General features: G+C 37.8%; 1 protein-coding gene across 4 annotated transcripts in view; it reads left to right on the top strand.

Annotated features, from left to right (window-relative positions):
* LOC135793685 (cysteine-rich motor neuron 1 protein-like) overlaps positions 1-19,190 on the top strand; it is a 143,452-nt gene extending 124,262 nt beyond the window's left edge. For 2 of the 4 annotated variants that reach the window (XM_065304746.1, XM_065304743.1), the window contains 2 exons: positions 16,729-17,781; positions 17,839-19,190. In XM_065304746.1, the coding sequence (XP_065160818.1) occupies positions 16,923-17,781; positions 17,839-18,173 (1,194 nt within the window). In that variant the 5' untranslated portion in view covers positions 16,729-16,922 and the 3' untranslated portion in view covers positions 18,174-19,190. The remainder of the gene's footprint in view (positions 1-16,728; positions 17,782-17,838) is intronic. The other 2 variants (XM_065304745.1, XM_065304744.1) reach the window with 2 other exon arrangements.
* The last annotated feature ends 1,416 nt before the right edge of the window (positions 19,191-20,606 follow it).

The raw sequence follows: 20,606 nt of genomic DNA, 5'->3' as shown, positions 1-20,606 counted from the left end.
TATCCTCCTACAATTTTTATCTAGATTTTTGGGGTGGTAGTTGGATTAAAAAAAACAGAGAGTGGTCAGTGAGTCTTGAATCACAACCCCGACAACACTATTTCTACAAAAGTTTTTTCTCGAAGTTTTGTGCATAGACGATTTGGCGTGGGTGATTTTCAAAACTGCAGTCAATAATTAACAAGAGCTTCTATAAAGGCACTGTTAACTATTTTCTGGACCAAACTCCTACAGAGAATCGAAATTACCAGCAAATACTTACAGGAACCAAAGACAAATATTCTTAATAGTGTTAGTTTATTAAAATCATTAAACGAATTTATAATAGAGATCAGAAATAATTTCGAAACTGTTGAAGAGGAGGCTAAATCCCTAACAGCTCATCATTCTTATAAAGAGATGAGACAAAGAAAACGCAAATATCCATATGATGAAACGAACAAAAATGATACAGCATTTTCGTCAAGAAATTTTTTTATTGTCAACATTTTTTTATTGTATGTGATGTATTAACATCAGAAATTACTCGAAGGAGCGATGTCTATATCAATGTGCTTAACGATTTTAAAATTTTCTTTGATTTAAGCCGTGTTGAGACTAATAATTGTGTAGAGCGATTATTGTCTAAGTATGAAAAAGATATTGAGCCAGATTATTTCACTGACGAGTTAACTCATTTTCTAAAATACAGAAGATGGAATCAACATTTATACTCAAACAAAATAAACAAACTTTACATTTAATGCAATTAATCTGTTGTTATTACTTTTTATCCAATAATTTCTTTCAGATTGTTTAACAAAACTGCAGAATACGCACCACAAAGACATTTTGGAGGTATTCCTTGTCACATGCAAACATTCAGGACACCATTCATATCGTTGCCTTCAAGCGTTAATCAACTATTAATTAAATATTTTTATTTTCCAAGCCTGGCGTAATTATCTATGATATACACATTGCATAGGTCGAGTTTGCGTATAATCTCCGGAAGCTAATTGTGTCCCACACAGGCACTCGCCATGCATTTTTTGATGTCTATATCAATGTTCTTAACGATTTTAAAATTTTCTTTGATTTAAAATTAAGCCGTGTTGAGACTAATAATTGTGTAGAGCGATTATTGTCTAAGTATGAAAAAGATATTGAGCCAGAATATTTCACTGATGAGTTAACTCATTTTCTAAAATACATACAAGAAGAAAATATTAGATATCCACATGAAATGTATGCAACATTAAGTAATGGTCTAAAATCAACTTTTCCAAATATACACACAATACTGCAATTTTTTTTTGACCTTGCCCGTTTCTAATGCAAGTGGAGAAAGGACATTTTCAGTTTTAAAACGAGTCAAAAACTATCTGCGCAATTGTCTTTCACAAGAGCACTTAAATGACTTCGCATTAATGTTCATAGAAAATGATATTTTTAAAAACCTAGAGTACGACAAAATTATTGAAATTTTTGCCCAAGAGAAGGCAAGAAAAGTAGATTTGTAATTTGTATTTAAATACGATTACCGTTTTTGAGCACACGTACGATGAACTCGAGAACCAAGATAGCATTGAAAATGATAATCCCATCGAGGATAGTATGGCAGAAAATTTTACCTGTGATATTTCGATCGGTCCTGAAAACAATTTACGCACAATACCTGGTCCATCGCAAAGAGCGAATCGGAAGATAATCCATTAAATTTTGGAATAGTGCGTGTGGATTAGCCTACTGGGGATACCACGATAAAAAAACAAACGCGCCAGGTACTCTACCTCATGGTGGTGTGGAAATGAGTTTTTGGCACAAACGAATGTTGAAGTAGACTTTGCGGCGCCCGTACGCTAAAACTATTAATTTTACTGTTAGGGGCCCCAAACTTGATTTGCGCCTAGGGCCCCACTGAAGTATAATCCGCCACTGTTGGAAGCGTGCCAAAACACCCAAGACACATCTGGGTTGCATTATTTCAACGTTATAACAACTCTTTTCTTTATACAAAACCCATTCATAAGGGAAAATTAAAAGTGCTTTTCTAAATTTATATGTATCAATAAATTGAAATTGCTTTTATCAGACTTTCTTATTGCTTAGGACATGAAATTCTATTTTAAAGCTGATTATATAAACACATCATGCACTGAACATCATCGCGAATTAGACGGGATTGTTATTAAGTCTGGTAGCGCACCAGTAGAAAATTCCATTGAGGTTGTAAAATAGCGGGTAGCTCTCTTTTGGAATATTAACTATTTCGTCTTTCTATCATTTTTCACATCTGCGGAACACGTTGTACCAACGTTTATCCTCCTACAATTTTTATCTAGATTTTGGGGTGGTAGGTAGTTGGATTAAAAGAAAACAGAGAGTGGTCAGTGAGTCTTGAATCACAACCCCGACAACACTAGTTCTACAAAGTTTTTCTCGAAGTTTTATGCATAGACGATTTGGCGTGGGTGATTTTCAAACCTGCAGTCAATAATCAACAAGAGCTTCTATAAAGGCACTGTTAAATATTTTCTGGAACAAACTCCTACAGAGAATCGAAATTACCAGCAAATACTTACAGGAACCAAAGACAAATATTCTTAATAGTGTTAGTTTATTAAAATCATTAAATGAATTTATAACAGAGGTCAGAAATAATTTCGAAACTGTTGAAGAGGAGGCTAAATGAGACAAAGAAAACGCAAATATCCATATGATGAAACGAACAAAAATGATACAGCATTTTCGTCAAGAATTTTTTTTATTGTATGTGATGTATTAACATCAGAAATTACTCTAAGGAGCGATGTCTATATCAATGTTCTTAACGATTTTAAAATTTTCTTTGATTTAAAATTAAGCCGTGTTGAGACTAATGATTGTGTAGAGCGATTATTTGCTAAGTATGAAAAAGATATTGAGCCAGAATATTTCACTGATGAGTTAACTCATTTTCTAAAATACGTACAAGAAGAAAATATTAGAGATCCACATGAAATGTATGCAGCATTAAGAAATGGTCTAAAATCAACTTTTCCAAATATACACACAATACTGCAAATTTTTTTGACCTTGCCCGTTTCTAATGCAAGTGGAGAAAGGACATTTTCAGTTTTAAAACGAGTCAAAAACTATCTGCGCAATAGTCTTTCACAAGAGCACTTAAATGACTTCGCATTAATGTTCATAGAAAATGATATTTTTAAAAAACTAGAGTACGACAAAATTATTGAAATCTTTGCCCAAGAGAAGGCAAGAAAAGTAGATTTGTAATTTATATTTAAATACGATTACCGTTTTTGAGCACACGTACGATGAACTCGAGAACCAAGATAGCATTGAAAACGATAATTCCATCGCGGATAGTATGGCAGAAAATTTAACCTGTGATATTTCGATCGGTCCTATTTATTTATAATTTTTCGTGAATATTGGATTTACAATTTATATTTCATAAACTTATGAAGATGCCCTCTGGGCGAAACATGTCAACTCCAAATATAAATTGTAAATCCAATATTCACGAAAAATTATAAATAAATAAATATTTCAAATCCATTAAATTTTGAAATAGTGCGTGTGGATTAGCCTACTGGGGATACCACGATAAAAAAAACGCGCCAGGTACTCTACCTCATGGTGGTGTGGAAATGAGTTTTTGGCACAAACGAATGTTGAAGTAGACTTTGCGGCGCCCGTACGCTAAAACTATTAATTTTACTGGGCTAATAACCGTTTTTGAAAATTTTCGGATTTAGGGGCCCCAAACTTGATTTGCGCCTAGGGCCCCACTGAAGCATAATCCGCCACTGGCTACTGATGTAACGACAGCCCGGACGCAGTAGAGTAAATATTTTGGCAAATTAATTTTGCACTTAGGCACATTTGTGTGATGACTTAATTTTTTATTTACGCGTGGCTGGCGTAAACTAACTGTGCGCTTTCAATGAAATTCATTTTTAGCACAGGAAAGCGGTGGTTTACGTATGGATTTTTGCCGTTGCATAATTTCCGCGGGACACGCGTATTTCGTGTTTTGAGTTGATGCCAGGGGAATATTTATCAATTTCTATCATGTTGATGTTTGTAACTGTCACGTTCGTCATACTTGTTCAATTTTAGTTTTCACAAATTGCGAATTTCAATTGCTGAAGTATTTTCGTGTCATTATTGTATCTCAAAATTATATTAATACGTTTTATTTTTATGCACAGATACTGTGTGGCCAATTAAATTGACAGCCGAGCAAGAATCGGTGGTTTATTAATGACTCTGTTTTACTTGTTGATTTTCTCGAACGATTTGTCATTTCTCTTGGAAGCGTGCCAAAACACCCAAGACACATCTGGGTTGCATTATTTCAACGTTATAACAACTCTTTTCTTTATACAAAACCCATTCATAAGGGAAAATTAAAAGTGCTTTTCTAAATTTATATGTATCAATAAATTGAAATTGCTTTTATCAGACTTTCTTATTGCTTAGGACATGAAATTCTATTTTAAAGCTGATTATATAAACACATCATGCACTGAACATCATCGCGAATTAGACGGGATTGTTATTAAGTCTGGTAGCGCACCAGTAGAAAATTACGAAATACCAACTCTAATTTAGATAAATAAATAATTGCTTTCTGTGTTCGGTGTGTTTGAAGCCGTTGCGCACTGTGTTATTACACTAGTTCGAATCATTCTGCAACGCGTGGGCATCCGAGGAGGACATTGCGATTCGTTGCGATCCGAACGAAACATCGCGCAATCATTTAATTCTCGATACGGATCGCTATTATTAAGTCTTTTAATGTGCGGCTCGCGCGCGCACGATTCCAGTGCAGATGCAATCTCGACGTTTTCCTCGTGAATTCATTCGTCCGTTCGTCCTTGCATCTGCTGTGACCGGAGAGATGGCTTAATTCGTATAAATGCCCTCTATTACAAGTAGGTACACATTCAGTGTAGCGAATTTGCTGTTCCTGTTCTTTAACCCTACAATACTAAAGCGTGTAATTTTTTTAATTGTTTGCAAGCAAAGCACTTTAATAAGGGAATTAGTATTGCATGGTTAAGAATGCATCCAGATGTGCAATTTTTGTATGACTCTCAACAACGAATATTTTATTCGCTTGCAGTTGTAATTCTTATTTTAATTGTGCCCATGTTGTATACGTTTAAGATCCCATTACGATTACGTCCCCGCATTGCGATTTAATTACATCATGACCTGTAATTTAAGATGGTTATTTTTTGATGTGACGCTATACGCCGCGCACCCGCAAAGAAATGCACCGCTCTTCAAATCATCACTTTTATTTATAGCACCGCCGGCTAGATTACCTTTACTTACACGGCACGTTTAAACATGAAGTCATACCCCACGGGGGAAATGCGATCGTAAAGTTGTTCAACACAGGCGAAGAATAAACAAAATACCCAAAGTGCCAACGTCGGCGAACAATTAAAGCAAACAGCAAGAACAAGCCCACCTGCAATCGTGAACGGACTCAATTAAAATTAGGGCTTCGTGGAAATAACAAGCATGAGTCGCTGATGTCATGACAACTGCCATTGCAAGCAACATTTTATATGACATTTGAACAGCTATCAAAGTATACCTGCAATTTGCAATTGCGTCAGTTGTGTGACATTATATTCTGCGAAAATGTGTATTCGTCTACCTCTGCCGTATTTAAATCATACTCAGCGCGTTCGCAGACTGTACAAACGAGGGTTGCGTAATTTGGAGGCGTTCAAAGATCAGCGCTATGTTTACCGCTATGCCGCGGTGTTGTTCCGGCAGCAATTTGATGCCAACATGGACGTCGACATGTGCCAAGCAAAGAATCTTCTTGAAAAAGGTGAGGCTGAATTAAAAGCCAGAGGCCACTGGGATGTGCGTAAATTTATGCAATCTCCCGGTGGTTGTGATCATGGACGTGAGGTCGTACCCCCCGACTGGGTGCTAGATTATTGGCACCCAATTGAAAAAATGCAATATCCTGATTATTTTGCGAGAAGAGAACATCGTAAAAGCGAATTTATTGAAGCATGGAAGGATAAATATCTCGGGAAGAAAGAAATCTAAAAGATTGATATTCTGTAATTAAATAGGCAACACACCCTTTGTCAGTAAATATTATATAAAACCAAACACCTTCTCTTGTGATTTATACAAATGTCAAATATTGAGTGAACAAACAGTCCGCGATAAGCGTTGAAACTCTTCTAGCGTAAGTCTGAACTAAAAGGCTAACCTAGGAGGTTTCAATGTGGCTGGTGCGTTTGTGTTTGAGTGGAACAAACATGAATGAGCCGAGGGAACTATTATACTTGAGGCATGCAAGTGTAAGTGGCTTTGATTCATATTCAAGCCAATTTCAACATTCATGATTATTACATCTGAATGCATGTACTTGCTCGTAATAGTAAAACCGTAAAATATGATAAATCAAGATATGGTTATTAAACCTACAAATTCAATGTGTGAATATTTTGCGGTGTAACCACACCAATCTGCTCCTTCAGAGAATGTCGTGGTTTGTCGTTTGCGACTTACGAAAACGACTTTTGCGTTTAGACGTCACCAAGATAATGCTCGCACATCGTGACTCGTGGGTGCACACGCGAAGGGCCGACCCGTAGTGAATAATGAGTTTATGTAAGTTGCGCGTTACATAACACGACGACATCCCCCGGGGTGTAGTGACGCACTGGCGATGAGGCACAAAGAAAACGACCGCGATGGAGTGATACGCTCTCGTCTGCAGGTGCGGTGAGGCAACACTTAATTAAAAAAAGTAAACCTCCTGGGAGGAAGCAGCAGCTCGCCGGAACAATATTGTGCGCATCTTTAGATTTGCGCGGTAGCGTTTTACATTTTGGTTGCTTGCGAAGGTGAGTTGGTTGCAGCTGCAAAGTTTGGTGATGCAGATGCGCGGTGCAATTTGAGGTTAAAGTTATGCGCGTAGTTTCGTGATGGTGAAAATTTATTGTATTTGATTGTTTATTTTGCAGTGTGTGAGAGGAATATTTATGTTCGCACTTTCGTGCTAGAGGTGCTAGGGCAATTTCAAAAACGTGACAAATAAATTCCGAGTTGTGTTGTGTTTTCTAAGATGAGATTGTTTCTAACATGGAATTCGGAAATTCCCTTTTTTCTTTTATTTATTTTAAGCGGTATATCTATAATCTTGTCGTATTTAATCTTTTCGAAATGGTGAATAAAGCACTTTGGATCGAGTATTTTAATCGAGTCATAAATTAAAAACGCACTGTAGAAATCGCCCTTGCAATTGACCTGATGCTAATTTACACTCCAAGGACAATTTTATCTCGAAATTCACCTTTTGGTCACCGCCGTGAAAAACATTCAGATATAAAATTAAAATCCCCAGCGTAGATTCGTGCCGCACGCATTATCTCGACTTTTAATAAAAATAACCGTTTGCGGTGCGCGTCGTCGCAGATAGACATCGCGTTGCCGCCCTTTCGGCGCACGGCCGCAACGTTGCGGTCGTACCGTTCCTGGTGGGCGCTTCTCTTTCAAAACTTGGCCTCGCCGCGCTTTGCAATGAAATTTATACGCGTCCCATCGTCCTTTACTTTCGGCTTTAAATTGCACTGCAGTCGCTTGCGAAACTTTTTTTCAACGTGCTCGGTGCGCAACTTTTTTTCCTTTGCGTTTACGCCGCCACCGCCAGTCATTAATCATTGCAGCCGTACGCTCAGCAACAAAACAAACATACAATTGCACTTGCGAAGAGAAAAATTAGTAAAGGTATATTTGGTGCGTAAAATACAATTTTTGGATAAGCATAGTGGCTAAAAGTTATTTTTGCTAGTCATCTAACAAAGTTTTGAGAATAATTCATTGTCAAAAATGTTACGTATTTACTCGTAATTAATATTTAAAAGATACATGTAAGTTTTGGATCCATTCGATACGGATGAATATTATATGAGAAAATTTCACCGGCATCTGTGGTAAAAAAAAAACATTCGCATGGATTAATGACGTAATCCTTTGGTGAGCGCTGCGTGGAAACTGAACTGGACGAGAATGTCAAATCGTTTGTTTCCACTGTGCGTTTTTCCGCGTGGACGTGCAGGATTTACTGCGACAGTCATACATAACAAGTGCACCATTTGCATTTTACACATCCGGGCCGCGACGTTATCCTCTATATTTACAAAACTGTTGTTTATACGCGCAAATAGTGGAAAATCACAAGTTACACTTATCCAACTAAAACGTGTGCAGTGTGTGTGCACGACCATTTCCAGCCCGTTCGACATTTGTTTGCATTTGCTTAATAAAAATATTGCGGAATTGCACGGGGCATTTGTCGTGCGACATTCATCCATTCCGGAAATTATAACAAATTGCGAACACGATAGCAAATTCACCGCACCGCAATCCGCACGCATTTATGCGATAAATAAATGTGGCCTTACATTTTCAAGTCCCGTTCGCGGTTTGTCGTCAATCGAATCCGCGCGTATCAATATCATTGGTGGATTGTTATTTTTAACGAAGGTCCGAATGGCGAAGAATGCCCACAAAGCAACAGGCGAGCGCTTAAAAAATTTAAACCGTCCATCCTGCGCAATTCTAATCAATTATGTTTTCCGCTAACGAGCTGCTCGACGGGGCGTCCGCGTCGAGACGAACGAAACGGCACCATCGAAGGATGCGCCGCGCGACGCGATATCGCAACGTAATATAATAAATCGATAAAAATCTAAATTGAATTGTGATTTATCTCTCCGACGCTGTTACTCCGTCCAATTTGCTTGCGCGGTGTTTTATGTGAAATTGAAACTTACAATGCCGACAAACACGCACTTTGTTTAAAGTTTTACCGCAATTTAACATAATTTTATTCTCAAAATATATTAAACTTTGCAATAATTATTGATGTATATTAATATGTTGTTTTATTTGTTCCAGGTTTGTATAAGAACTTAAACCACAACAAACATTACTACCCTATGAGCTAATCCACGAATCGATTTCGAAATCCAGCACGTATTTCGTAAGTACTCAAAGTATTAACGTCTCAATTTTCTGAGCTTTCGACACAAACCACCAACGCAACCAGAGAGCAGGACATTTGAACATCTATACAGTGAGTTAGTCCAACTACACTGCGGGAGAAAGCATTTTGCTTTAGATGTCGCTTCATCGGTTTTGCTTGTTTATTTGCTCTCGGAAATTGCTTTTCGGTTCCAATGCGACGTGCCCCCGAGTGCTTCCTCTGCGATTGCATCCGTGGTTAATGATAACTTCTGTAATAATTCGAAATTATTATCCGTGTAAGATGTGCTAAGGCCCACCTAGAGTTGTAGAAATTCTATTGACTGTGGAAACAGGTTCGCGACTCCACTCGCCACATCTATTATGCAAGCGGGTATTGTGCTAAATTTGCATAGGAACATAAACCGAAGGTAACAACCACCATCGAGCGTCATATATCAGTGCATGAAATTATTCGCCGGTGCAATATTACGATTATCATAAGGATTGTTATATTATCACTTGCTAGCTAAACTGTCATTTTGCACATTGGAAAGATGAGGAAAATTAACAACAAATCTCACATTGAGGCGTCAAATTTATTTAGTTGAAAATTTGCATCATAAATTATGAATTATTGCATTGAAAGAACACATGCTGCACATATATTTCCGGTCGGTTTATTTCGCTAAATATCAATTTGTCATTAATTTTAATGTGAAGTATTATTTTACTGCCCACTTTAACACTCGTTTACAAACATTTGATGATAATTAGTTTCGAATCATTGCCCGCGTTCCGTTTATTAACCATCGCAGTGATTCCCGTAAAATGCATGTTCATTAATTAACGATGTTTAATTGAAACAGTTATAAAATATTAAACGGGTAATAATTTAAATATGGTGCGGCGCTCATGACTTGGATATTATTCGTTGCTTTGCATGTTCCAGACGTCCGAATGTGATAAACGACGCGTCGTATAGCGATTGTTATTATAATATCCGGTGCTAATTATATTCAATGGTGCACCTACTCAAACTCGCGTATACTAGGTTATTTATTTCGCATAGAGAAATAGTTTGCATAAATCTTGCATACAGGATATCTAAACAATTTTTAATTTAATATATAAAATCTTATCGGAGGTATTTATTAAATTTTATTGAAAATATATTCGTTTAACGCCAATTATTTTTGGATAACTAATTATTAATTTACTATATCATTCTCGAGGCACGTCAGGCCATCACGACTATAGTTACATATTGTTACATACATTGTTTTACCGTGTATCGTTACCGGCTTAATAATTCTAGCTATCTATCATACGAGATTGCTAGTCTCGTCCCGTCCGGCCGTGGGGCATGTATTCGAATCCACCACGCCTCAATAGGACACTTTATCATGTTCATAAATTACGAACGCCAACAAATTATTTATTTTATTTGACACCTTTACGGTCGGTCGAATTAAATCAAAATCGTTTTGGGAATACGATAGTAGAGACACTGGCGTTTTCGAAAAGTCGGTTTATTTACGACGTTTTATTTGTTTAACTCTGCTGCGGTCTTTTGGCCGCTTTTTACGATCCATTCTTTGGCGTTTTAATTCAACGCCCGCAAACATTTATTATAACATAATCAAACAATACGACCGTTATATAAAAAGTCAAGGTAACAGAAAAATAACAACAAAAGATATGTGTTTTACGATGCAATGTCTGGCGGCCGAAATTCCCGTCCAGTATGAGTTTTTTGTTGTTGTTGTTGTTGGGAACTAATTTGACTGCATAATTTATTTGGAATCTCGTCAAATTTTGACAAGTGTTACAAGAATATCTACGTGTGCCCGCGAATGTATGTCGCAGTCTATTTATAAATTCATACCAATATTAAATATTTATTCGTGTATTCGTGCGTCAACGCCGGCTGAAATTGATTAATTTGAGCACAAATTAAACTTTCACAACCGGGTCATTGGATTAATTTTAAATCTTTTGTGATGAAGTTGGTTGTGGCATACGTTTAATTTAAACGTGCGAGTAGAACAGTTCTTTTTGTTTATGCCCGAATATTACAAGCTGTACAACGTCATCGCCACACACGCCCTTAAAATATTCGCCGCCGAGGGTGGTGGCCAATTCGAAAATATGCCAGAGTCAGAGCCTCGTTTGATGTTATGGTCTATTCGCGAAATTGAGTCGCCCCTTTATGAAGTCAACGCCTAAATAGCTTTCTTCCTCAGCGGGACGCGTCTAGTCTGGCTTCACATGCACGTCATTGGAACGAGTTTATGGTTTATGCCTTTACACCACCCAGTCCACGATGGCGCGCCTCAGCTATCACGCTGGATGAGCGTTATGCTTTCTTCGCGCCAGCCTTCGCCCTCGAACCAAAAACCCTTGCCGGCATTCTTCAAGAATCGCCTCGGGGATCTTGGGACCACCTTATCTCTTATAGCGCACTTTCGAACCCTCTTGCAGGCATAGTCTGGACGCCTTTTCGCTTTCCAGCAGTCATAAGACCCGGCATTGCATTTCAGTGAGTGTAACAACCGCACAATCGCGACGCCTCGATCTTTTTTCACCACGCCACGCGGCGCTTATCGCGCTTATACGTTGTTAGCGTCTCACGGTTTAATTATTATCCGCAATCTGGTCTGGTTTATGCCTCCCTTGACCATAAACCATAACCCACAACAAACACCTTTAATTATTTCGCTTCCTTTGTTCAGAGTTCTTCGCCGCACACGACGGCCATCAGTCGGGTGCGCGGCTTGATTCCGGCGCGATCGTTTCGTGCATCTCTTCTGTGACCAATGCGTTCGTGATACGCCTCGTCCGCATTTAATTTTTATCGAGTCGATTGAAGCCAGCCGCTTGTGCACGACCGAATTCGACACATTCATGAGCTCGTCCGGACGATTACATAATTACAATGGAATCGAAAAGAATCGTTGGATTCGGGTTTAATGGAGCGCACGCGGTATTATAACGAGCTCGGAGATTTTTATCGTTTCTGATACCAGTAGAATGTAACTATGGGGAAATCGAGTGAAAATAAACCTAAAAATGTAGCTTGTTCTTTTGTTTCTGCCTAATTTCTCATAAAAGCCCCGGGGCTATGAAATGCTTAGAAAACAATTCTCAAAATTTCATCGCGGTAATTTAAAACATGCCACACACATTTCGTTGATCATTTATTAATACATGCATTTGATGGTGGGCTTAAACTAATAATATTGAATTGATTTTCGAAGCCGAGGATGCTGACAAGCTGCATTAACAATGGTTTAGGATAGATCACTAATTTATTGTATAATTTATGAGGTATTTACGTACATTATTGAGTGACCGCAGGGTCAATTCAATGAATAAATAATTTCTGAAAGGGTCTAATATCTCGTAAGTGTGATTATTCTTTTATCAGATATCCAGAGGCTATGTCTATTGGTTATATTGGAGAGTAAAATTAACTTCACATTTTAAAGAGAATTAAATTATTAACGTTAATAGAAATGAAAATTCTTTCAAAAGATATTGCTAGGCATTTTTCATAGTTGGTCAAAACCCATTTCTCTTCGCTACCCACCATCTTGTTAGATGTCAAGTATGAAATGTACTTACATCTTGTTTTCCAAGGTTCGCGCGGCTAAACCACTAGTACAAGTTAATATATCATAGCCGGCGGAACAAAATATTCCAACTTTAGTAATAATCCTTGTTAAATACTAATGACGTGCAGATTGCCCAAAGCTAGTAATATTACTAGAAGTAATTACCATGTTGCTTGGGCTTCGTTCCTTTGATGCTATCAGAGCCCATTACGTTCCAGAAATGGAGGCAGAAGAGGGACGACGCCTGCCAGGAAGTTCAGGAGCGGTTTCGCCGCACGGGCAGAAATCATGCTTCTCAAATATTTAAATACGCCAAGGCGCATGCATGAGAATGGCGCAATCACCATCACAAATATTATGTCAGAAAATTTCTCACTGCATTCGCGATGACAAAATGAACGTGTAATGCAAATGCGAGCACGCCAAAAAGGAGTTAAACGTTGCAGGAGGAAATTTGCATAAATAAAAATCATAATGCAAAAGAAGCCTTCTGTCTTTGACTGCTAAGTGTTTACTCTTCTTATTTGACAATTGGATGTATTAGGTTAAGTTGAGTCGCATTACTATGCAAATGCACATTCACATTTCGCATGCAGAAAACGAGCAGCCTGGATATAATCGTCGCGGAGATCGGTCGCACGTATTTACCCACCTTCTCGATGCACTTTTATCATCCACCTGCACTCGGAGTCGTCGCGCTTGGCGCTCGCAGTCGGTGCGTTATGGATGAGGCGCACAAAATATGCGCTACGTGAAAGCCTTCCGTAATGAGGTGGGCATCATTCCAAATCCATGATGAACGAGCTCGTGGCATGCATCACGTTCATAGCTTCTTCATTGCATCGCATTGAATACGTGAATACTCGAAAGTGGTAGCAAGTCAAAGCGGCGAGGCACACGCATGAATCTCGCATTGCGCACGGGAATGCGAATAACTCACAGATGGAAAACGATGCCGAACCACTCGCTGACGACAGCAACGCAATTCCACGCCATTTACGGGGGTGTTCAAATGCACAAGTACTAAGTGGTACCTAATTACATTTAGTGCCGCGCGGAGTCGAGTAACATTCCTTTTAATTACGCCAGCTTCGTCGTCTTGATGATTCCCCAAACTGTAACGCATTCAAACAACAAACTCGATATGTAGATACATACCACGTGTGTGCATTTCAGTAATAGATACCTGGAAGTATGTTTCATTTTGATAATTAATTAAGAGGTGGCACAATATTTCTCTTTAATAGGTACTTTCGAAAATAAATTAACAAGTTTCAATTTGATGTGGATTACGTTGATCTTCGTTGAGAAACACAATGTTCGATTTACTGTTTTTCTTTACGCCCAATTCACAACACAGACAGAAATAGTACGAACAGTTGGGTTTGAAGCAATCACAATGAATTCGGCACGATTGCCCCCCTCTGGTGATAGTTGTTGGTACATCTGCATTTGTAATGCATCTACGCAGCACAATGTAACGCATGATAATGATTACCACGACCAGAAGGATGTAAACAATCATTCCCAACAGAATCCATTCTTTGTAGCCAAAATTACTATCAGTCCAGTCCATAATGACGCATTGTACAAAATGTCGATTTACATATTGTCATTTCACACAAACTGCCGTTTGATTTGCACGTATGGAGGTGCCGGGCAACGAGTTGATCAATATTATATTTGTAACCATGTGTATCATGCTCATTTTTCAAGTTTTAGATGGATTGCATTAGATGCAAAGTTGAGATTATTATTTTTATGTTGTGATATAAGGTACTTTGCATGCATGTCGCGATGTGTTAACACGTCATTAACAAATCACACAAGCACGTTGTTAATTAACAAGTTTATGTCAGTCGAATATAAATATGCAAACGTACGCCGAGAAACGCATGCTCATATTAAGTTGATGGTCTCTCGGCATCAGCTAGGTAACGTACAAATGAGTGCATAAAACATAAACATATTCCGTACACATAATAACAGTGTGTAATAAAATTAAATCGTGAATGCATCTCGGCCGGCGATTATCAGTTTGTGTTTGCGTACGCAAGAGAACGTCGAAAGTTAACGCTGCATGCTCGCCGCGGCGGCGCGTAGTTTCCCAGTCGAGTATCGGCCGTTTACGACTGGCCCTACAAGGAAGGGCATGTGTGTGCACGCTATAATCGACTCCACCACCCTCGAAGCGTTTCGGAGATTAAAACAAACACCATAAAGTTTTAAGGGTCGTAAATTACGAGTACGTATACATAACGCGCAAACAATAGTCGAACGAAGTTCAAACAGTTTTGAGTGCATCGTATGCGTCGCATGCTAAAAGGGCACTTTGCGCTTGTCGCATTGCGCATCGTACTCGACCCACACGAGGCACGGTCGTTGTTAGAGGTGTAATTGCTTGCGGATTATGTTTATTATATGTGCAATTTCAATACCAACCACGGGCATAATAAAATCTGTCATGTTTCACACTATAAGTGAATAATTTTTAATTTGTCCATTTTATCATAAATGCGAATATAATTAATGTGGCATAACTTGAACTTTAGAAATGTGTTAAATCTTGATTTAGAGAAGTTTGAGATGAATATATAACCAGCTCAATGACATTCATTGAATATATTGATTCTACTTCAATTACTTTAATTCGATAAAACTTGCCAACTGTAATAGATTTCCATCTATAATAGTTCACGAACTGTAAAGTTTGCAACAACAATAAAGTTATCCCGCATCTTCAGAAGTTGGCGCAACCCTGCAGTTCACTCTCAGAGTCGGAGGCATTAAAGTAATTGCAGGGATGCCAAATGGCTTAGTATATCAGCGAACGCAGATCTGGTCTAAGCTGATAATCGTTGCAAATTGATAATTACAGCACAGTTAATTAAGTTAAATTAATTGTTGATATCAGGTGCATCTGGTATGCGTTGTCGTGTGTTAATAACATAATTAGCATACCGATATGGAGTGTACTAAGTAGGTTAGCTCTTACTCGACAAATGAACTGTCATCAATCCGGTATTTTTAACACTCATCGATTATCCTTTTAGCAAGACGTTTTTCATTCGAGATTATCCTAGAAATTGTTCTAAACGAATGTGTGTCGTTTGTCTGCGTCCACGCAAAATCGCTTTCTGGCGCTGAACAAATGCTCACTTGAAATACTCAAATGGTAGTAGTCTTTCGACTTCTGGCTGAGATTCAGATTTTAAAATTTAAAACGTTCTCGGCTCCTTTCGACAGCAAACGTATAACCGTCTGCTCATTTTCTTGATGTGCCATTCTGGCACGTTAGGTTCTGGTGGCTGCACACCTTAGCTAGCGAGTTATCTCGGCCAGACGCAGCCGAGATAGAGCAGCACGAGGATAACACATTTGGGGAAGCTTTTGTCTGATGCGGACTCTGCGCCGGACAATAATACGAGATGAGGTTGGTTCTTTCCTTTGTTATTGTTGCCGCTTGTTGTTTGCCCAGAACGTTTCCGTTTGCAGCACAGGACTGCTCTTAATTCACTATTTATATACCATTCCCTAGAGAGTGAGTAGTCTACAGATAAGGGGAAGTATTGTTCTGGCAACATTCTTGACATTTGGGCGCATTCAGGGCCAGAGTGTGACCTTAGGACGAAAAGTAATCGTTTGTCGAGAGGTCCTTCTGGAAACTGCAGCGACGAGTCACGTTCGTTCCTCACTTCAACGAATGTGCATCTCGTAAGCATCTAATGGAAACTTAAGGATTGTCTTCTAGCCTTCAGGATGATTAAATTAATGTAGCTTATCATTTGTTTATCCCATTGTTACTTTTGTAACATATTGAACAAGACATTGCATCTACATCCTTGTAGCCATGTAGCATCGTACTAATTAAATGAAAACATGAACATCATCCACTGAGGACAACTTGTTCTTATTCGTATTGCGACTTGTATAATACTGTACAAGAACCTCTTAAGTTTCTGGTTTTTAATGTTGCCTAGAACATAATCTTGAATTCTAGTAAGGAGTACGACTACAATACAATTTGCTAAAATATTTTAAATTCTCCTTGAAAACGTCCCCGACCCATCTTTCAGTATCTTGCTTGTTCTAATTAATTGATTTTTTTTAGTTACAATTGGCCATCCAGTGACGGAAGACAATGCTTTGGTGAATTTGTGCCCTGAAGACAGCGTTTTGGTGAACGGTACCTGCGAATGTGACCATTCGCTCTGCGAAGATCCGCCCCATTGCAACGAAGAGCTAACTCTCATACGCAACAGTTCAGGGACACCTGGCGTATGCTGCGCGGAGTATACCTGCGGCATGTGCACTCGCGAATCGATAGCCGCAGGAGTCTGCATGTGTGCTGTAGGCGCAATACTACGTCCTGATGGCGTTTGCGAGTGTACTGATATAGGAAAGCGGATTGAAGATGGCGTATGCGTGTGTGATTCAACAAAGTGTCCACCGCTGCAGGAATGTGATGACAAGTCCGTGGTAGTTAAACAAAAGGACGAATGTTGCACGACTCATGCGTGCATACGTTGTTCTGAAGACAGTTATCCACGGCGGACCAGGGACAATTTGTCGACAAGTGGTGACGATGAAATTGAAGCCATGTGCGACTGTTTTCCATGTGAACCACTAGTGTGTACAGATGGTATTGTGAAAATAACTCGAATAGGTACAGGTTTCCCAGGAAAATGCTGTGATCACTATGAATGTCAGACAAATTGTACAGTTGATGGCAAAACCTATATTAATGGAGAACTGATTGAAACGAATCACACCACGGGTGTTTGTAAACACGGTGTTATTATATATCAGGAAGCGAATGAAAAGCACATTGAAACGTGCTTGGACAGTAATAATAACATGTACGAAAATGGACAAGAATGGAATGAAGAGGATAACTGCACAAAGTGTATATGCCAAGGAGGTGAAGCAAAATGTATCACTGATTCTTGCATTGAAGAAAAACCGATTATTACAATAAAACCAAAATGCAAATTGTTAACGCATTGCTCGAAAACATGTCCAGGGGGATACAAAATCAACAAAGAAGGATGCCCGGTGTGTAAATGCAAAACACATGAGGTCTTCCAAAATGACCTATTGACGATTAAGAAATTTATGTTTTATGGCAACTTAAGCGAATCTGATCTGATCAATATAATAGAAGGTACAAATATATTATCATAGTTTTTGTAAGAATTATTATATTCTTGTTTTTTTGTAGATCAAGAGAAACTGGTAAATTTGCAAAAATTTATGAGCAAAAACAACTTGAGCGAACATGACGTCATAGTCCAATTGGAAGGCAAGCTTAAAAGTAATTATTGCAAGGCATACAAGCTAAATGATGTTTTGTATTTATTATTTCCAGATGCACAAGCAAAAACTATGTGCATGGGATACACTGCGTGCCTGCCTAGCATTGTAATATCGTGCTTGGTGGTATTGGTGGTAACCGTCATGGTCATGCAATGGCCATTGCTTAAACGCCATATCAGTAAAAAAGTTGATGATAAATGTGATAAATCCTCGTGTAATTTGCTCCCTGAGAAATCGTAGTTAGTGTAATTTTATGATAAAATTGTAAGATATTCATTCATTCTTTGTATTTACTGTTCTCCTGGAATGAACATTTGTAACGTATGTGAGCAAATGACAGAAAAACATTGAGAGCGCAGACAATAATTTTCTAATAGTCTCTAAGAACTCTTTATTTATATTTTTGCACTTTTTGTTATTCTATACGTTTCGGCCGCCAGGGTTAATTTATAATTTACTTTAATGGCAAAAGCCTCGGATTACGTAAAATTAAATTATTTACGGAATTATAATGTATATATACACTTTAACAAAGATCTCGTTTCTATATTATTTGCGACAAGTTAGGAACAAATTTAACACTAACAAATTTTCGAATAAGAACAAGTAATTGATGTTAATTAGAATATAATTAATACTATACAAAAACTAAATGTAGCCGAATAGCATGTATCTAACACTAATAATAAGCGGAATGAATGTTTGTATAATTTATATGTATCAACCATGTGTGCAAGAACTGCTTTAATTAATTTAATTATTAGTTTCTGTTTTCTTCAAGAAAATATGGAAAATTAATTGTGATAAACTGAAAAAATTAATTTCAACGTATTAGGCATTATAATTATTAACGAAATCGAATCAAAGGGAAATAAATTGTAATTACATATTTTGTTTTAGTGTCTTTAGATGAACTGTTCCTATTGTTAAGACTAAAACTAACTTACATTATTTACAGTATTCATGAGAGTATTTTCGGGACAACTGTAATAAGCGAAATGTGTTAGAAATACCTTAGTTTTAAATTTGTAAATATGCATAATACATTAACGTGCATCTTAATTTTATTTTTGCATGTTTGCATTGTATGAAATGTTATTATATTCTTCAAATGCATACTATAACATGAAATACAGTAAACTTTATATTGTATTCATATATTCTAATAATTTATTTACTATGCTTCACAAAATTGAGGCAATAATGTTAATGTTTATATGTATATAAATTAATATCAATAAATATGAATAAAATAAACGCAATAATTACCTATTATTGCGGCTGGGCAAATTATCGATCAACTCGAAATATTGATATGATAATTGTGGGTTTGAATCCCACAGCCGAAAATTATCAACACTATACTGACTCACCAGGACTTGAAATCCTATTATACTTATTTCGAAAAAGTTTAATTTTTATTGCTTGTATTTAGTGGGTAGAGAATCCATATTGTTGAGTTACCAGCTATCAGTTCTCCATCCTGTTTAGTCGGTCGAGCGCTGCGGTCCGGTGAGCGCGTGTTCAACTCGTTACCAGATTTTTGTAGCAACTTTACGCGTTCTTTGAAATTAAATTATAGTGTTATTATTAGCATCGATTGTATTTAATAATAATAAGCGAGTATAGCGTCGGTGCATGATTTATCACGAGTGGTTCCACTTAGAATTGAGTGATTTTATCCTGTGCGCGAGTGAGTGCCGTCAACGACGGCCTTCAGGGATTTTCCAAAAGCAATGTAATTTTGTTGGATGTATTGTTCAAATCTACAATATTTACTTTCATGTTTGTATGAGTTTTAATAAAATATAAATTTAAATTTTAATGACGAGCATATTCCTTTAACAATCTCCTCAGTTGTTTTCAGAATGAGTTTTAAAAATAACTTTTGATTGCATGTGATTGAATCTATGGTTGTATATAAGTGTTGTTATTTTTAAAAACATAAATAAAAGTGCAACATTTATACCTGAAACGAATAGAGTATGATAAGAGAGCTCGATGGCTCAGGTGCATGTGCCTATACTTGCACATTTGAAGTTCATGGTTCGAATCCCAGTAGAGCAAGGATGTTTTCTTAAATATCGAAATAAATCCGAGTAATGTGGGTTGCCTATGCAACAGAATTCGAATTCAAACAATAATAAATTGAACGTCGAAGTGTAGTGGAAGTGGAAGTAAAATAAAGTTACAGTTCAGAGCAGGGAAGAGAAATTAGAATAGAGGAGTAAAGAAGAAGGAGTTGTAGAGAGCTAGAAGAGTAGGGGAGACATAAAGAGCAGGAAAAAGCCACTCTGAAACCAGGGGTGGCCGGATTTTTAATTTTTTTGGCGCGTGTCGTTAGACAGTCAACTGCTTCAATGCGTCCATTGCTCCCGGCCCATCCTACAGCTGCGATGTCTCTGCGCTTCATCCCCGAAATTATCAGGCATATCAACAATTTTTATGGTGGGGGATCACCCCCAGAGAGAGGGAACTCCTTATAAGGACAATTCTTATAAGGTCTTGTTCAAATATTTCTAAGTTTTAAGTAGTCTCAAGGGAGGCGACACTCAAAAATATTCTTACAAGTTCTGACCTGTAGCTGAAATGAAAGAAGGAGTACACAAGTCATACAGGTTACCTTAACAATTTTTATAGTGGGGATCATCCACTGAGAGAGGGAACTGTTTC

This window comes from Atheta coriaria, unplaced genomic scaffold (genome assembly GCF_025399875.1).
Source record: "Atheta coriaria isolate IRGN ID8LTWV9N9 unplaced genomic scaffold, Caltech_Dcor_3.1 hic_scaffold_6_pilon, whole genome shotgun sequence".
NCBI lineage: Eukaryota > Metazoa > Arthropoda > Insecta > Coleoptera > Staphylinidae > Dalotia > Dalotia coriaria.
Note: the sequence above shows the minus strand (reverse complement) of the source record. Positions and strands in the feature narration are given on the sequence as shown.